General features: G+C 37.6%; 1 protein-coding gene across 1 annotated transcript; it reads left to right on the top strand.

Moving 5' to 3' along the window:
• The first annotated feature begins 868 nt into the window (after positions 1–868).
• Positions 869–2,328, top strand: LOC141685925 (uncharacterized). The gene is made up of 3 exons (XM_074491001.1): positions 869–1,001; positions 1,142–2,046; positions 2,206–2,328. The coding sequence occupies exons 1-3, from the start codon at positions 869–871 to the stop codon at positions 2,326–2,328; spliced, it is 1,161 nt and encodes a 386-aa protein (XP_074347102.1).
• The last annotated feature ends 889 nt before the right edge of the window (positions 2,329–3,217 follow it).

Genomic DNA, 3,217 nt, shown 5'->3' with positions numbered 1-3,217 from the left:
TGCAGATGTGTGGTTAATTCAAAATCACTGGAGTGACTACAGATCAAATTCGTCTTCACATGTTCCCTTACTCTATAAAAGGAAGAGCTTTGGAATGGTCAACAACTTCCCGATACTATAGTTGCTACTTGGGAAATTCTATCGAACGAGTTTTTGTCAAAATACTATCCTTCAGACAAGACTTAACAGATGAGGGCAATCATTATAAGTTTCAAGACTAAACTAGGTGAAGGCTTATATCAGGCATGGGAGAGATACAAGTCATTGTTAAGAAAATGTCCACATCATGGATATTCAGAATGGATGCTTCTGAGTACTCTTTATGGGTCCTTGAATAAAGAAGTTCGTTTGAGTTTGGATGTGGCAGCTAGAGGAGACTTTAAAAAATCACCAGTTACCAAGGCAAAAGCACTTCTCGAGGAGTTGGCAACAAATAACTATGAATGGGCACCTAGTGGTGCAAACTCAGTGAAATCAGCACAAGATACTGAGATGATAAACTTGCTCACTCTTAAATTGGATGTTCTGACTCAAGAGGTGCGTGGACAAAGGGCTAATGTTAATGCTATCTCTACTCCAATGAGAGGGTACAATGATTATGGCGTTGATCAATATACATATTCTCCTCAATTCTCTGAGGAAGCATCTTTTATTCAAGGGAGACAATCATGGCCGATGCAAAATAATTCTTATTACAATCCAGATCAGAGGCCGAACAATAATCTCTCTTACGGAAATAATCATGCTCAAAATCCAACATATGTTGCACCAAGACAGAACCACCTCCGGGTTTTCAGCAGCAACAACAATATCAACTTCCACCTAAAAAAAGAAGGAACCAGCTGATTGGGAAGTTGCATTGAACAAGATGATACAAGGAACTACTGGGGCCTTCGCCAATATAGAGACCAAATTTGAAAAGGTCGAGTCAAGGCTTGATCAGATAGCATCATCTCAAAAGATGTTGGAATCACAAATTGGCCAAATTGCAAATAAGATTGGTATGCGTGAACAAGGAGCACTTCCTAGTTAACCCGATGTGAATATTAAATAGCAGTGCAAGGCTATCACTTTGAGGAATGGAAGAGTACTACCGGAAATTGTGGCTCCAGCTCTTAAAGATGAGAATCTTCCTCTAAAGAAAATAAAAACACGTCAAGTTATTATGGAGATTCTGACAGCGTTGACGATGAACCCAACAAGGAGAGGCTCACACATCATGCTCCTATAAAACCATACATCCCTCTAATTCCTTTTCCACAGAGGTTGAAAAATAGCAAGTTAGAGAAGCAGTATGAAAAGTTTTTGAAGATGTTTCATGAGATTCATATTAGCATTCTGTTTGCTGATGCATTGGCTCAAATGCCCCTCTACGTGAAATTTATGAAGGAGGTGTTGTCTAACAGGAAAAAATTGAAGGAGGTAGAAACAATCACTCTTACCGAAGAGTGCAGTGCTGTTATTCAATGTAAGATTCCTCCTAAACGCAAGGATCCTGGAAGTTTTTCTTTGCCATGCACCATTGGTGAATTGGGAATAAGAAAGGCATTGTGTGATCCTGGAGCTAGTGTAAGTTTAATGCCGTACTCTATGTATAAAAGACTTGGCTTGGGAGAGTTAAAGAAGACAAAGTTTTCCCTTCAACTCACGGATAGATCAATAAAGTATCCACTAGGTGTACTTGAAGATGTTTTGGTAAAGGTGGATAAATTTGTTATTCCGTGTGATTTTATTGTGTTGGAGATGAATGAGGATGTTGATATTCTAATTATTTTTGGAAGACCATTCTTGGCGACTGCGGGAACCAACATTGATGTGAAAGCCGGTAAGCTTATATTGAACGTGGGGGAAGAAAGAGTTGACTTTGATCTTGATCAATCTATGAAAGACTTATCAGTAAAAACTGAGTGTTATGTGGTGAATGTTGTGAAAGAAGACAATGATCATGCCTTTGAGGTGGAAGCTGAAATTGACGAAAATTCTTCTTTTGCACGTGAATTTCAAGGTGTGACTGAAGTGGAGGTTACACTTGGGCCATACGAGGCGGTCTTAAAATTTCCACCATAAAAATTAAAAGAATAAAAGGCATCTAGCTAATGATGTTAAACAAGCGCTGCTTGGGAGGCAACCCAAGAAATGTCATCATTATTAGTATTATGTTAGATTTAACTATGTGTATAAGACTTGTGTGCATGAACTATACAGGAGAAGGAGAGCAATTTCGATAAGTACAAAATATGTGGAGTTGCAGAAAACTTCAAGACCTTGAAGTACATATGCAAGGGGCTTGATTTCAATTTCAAGGGTCTCCAGGGAGCAAATGTTTAGGGGAGCTTTTCTTCTTCTCCTTTTGTCTTATTAGTTCACTATATAGTATATTCTTTGGATGTTATTGGTTAGTGATTGTTGTTCCTTAGGGACAAGTAACATGCTAAGTTGAAGGGTATGTTATGTGTGTGTGAGTTATATGGTGGTATATTAGTAGTAAAAATATAAAAAAAAACAAAGAAAATGAAAACATAAAAAAATTGCATTGTACCTTATAGTTGCATTCCATTGCATATCATATATTGATCTCATATTCATAGTAGTCCAAGTCAGTGACCGATGATGATAATATGTGTAGCTTGTTTTTGACTAATTCTTGCTAAGATCACGTTTTAATGATGTTACATGCGTAGTGTCACAAGTGCAAAATTTATTTCTTGACACGACTTTATAATGCTCTTGAACTAATACTTAGATATCCTTATTTCTTGAGGGGTAGCCACTTGTAGATGATTAGAATTTTGACTATTCCCTATTGAGCTTAGTACGTAAACGCTTAAGCTTGGGGGAAGCAGTGGGGTGTAACTGTCTTTAAAAAAATTAAAAAAGAAAAAATATAGATTTATGTATAGTAGCAATAAAGTACATGCAAAAAAAAATTGTATGATTGACTAGGTTGAGCTCATTAATACTCGAGTAATTAAGTCTGAGGGGACTTTGTGCCTAGTAACCTAAAGCCTTTTATGGTTTGGGATTGCTGACCCAACACTCGCTACATGGGTATTGGTGCATAAATCTTTAGGGATCTCGACCATTGCACAACTAATAAACCATTCAGTATATATGCATGTATAATATGATTGGAAAAGTCTGATGGAGGTCGTAACTCACTTACACTGAGGAGCCACCCAACCTTAGACCGAGCTTGTGAAGTCTTATGGCGGTCGTA

This window comes from Apium graveolens, chromosome 9 (assembly GCF_009905375.1).
Source record: "Apium graveolens cultivar Ventura chromosome 9, ASM990537v1, whole genome shotgun sequence".
Classification (NCBI taxonomy): Eukaryota; Viridiplantae; Streptophyta; class Magnoliopsida; order Apiales; family Apiaceae; genus Apium; species Apium graveolens.
The sequence above is the reverse complement of the archived record's forward strand: the minus strand, read 5'-3'. Positions and strand labels throughout refer to the sequence as shown.

Coding starts and splice junctions, on each gene's coding strand:
- LOC141685925 (XM_074491001.1), top strand. CDS start 869: ATGATACAAGGAACTACTGGGGCCTTCGCCAATATAGAGACCAAATTT. Junction 1,002..1,141: donor CCAAATTGCAAATAAGATTG/GTATGCGTGAAC, acceptor CTTCCTCTAAAG/AAAATAAAAACACGTCAAGT. Junction 2,047..2,205: donor CACTTGGGCCATACGAGGCG/GTCTTAAAATTT, acceptor TGAACTATACAG/GAGAAGGAGAGCAATTTCGA.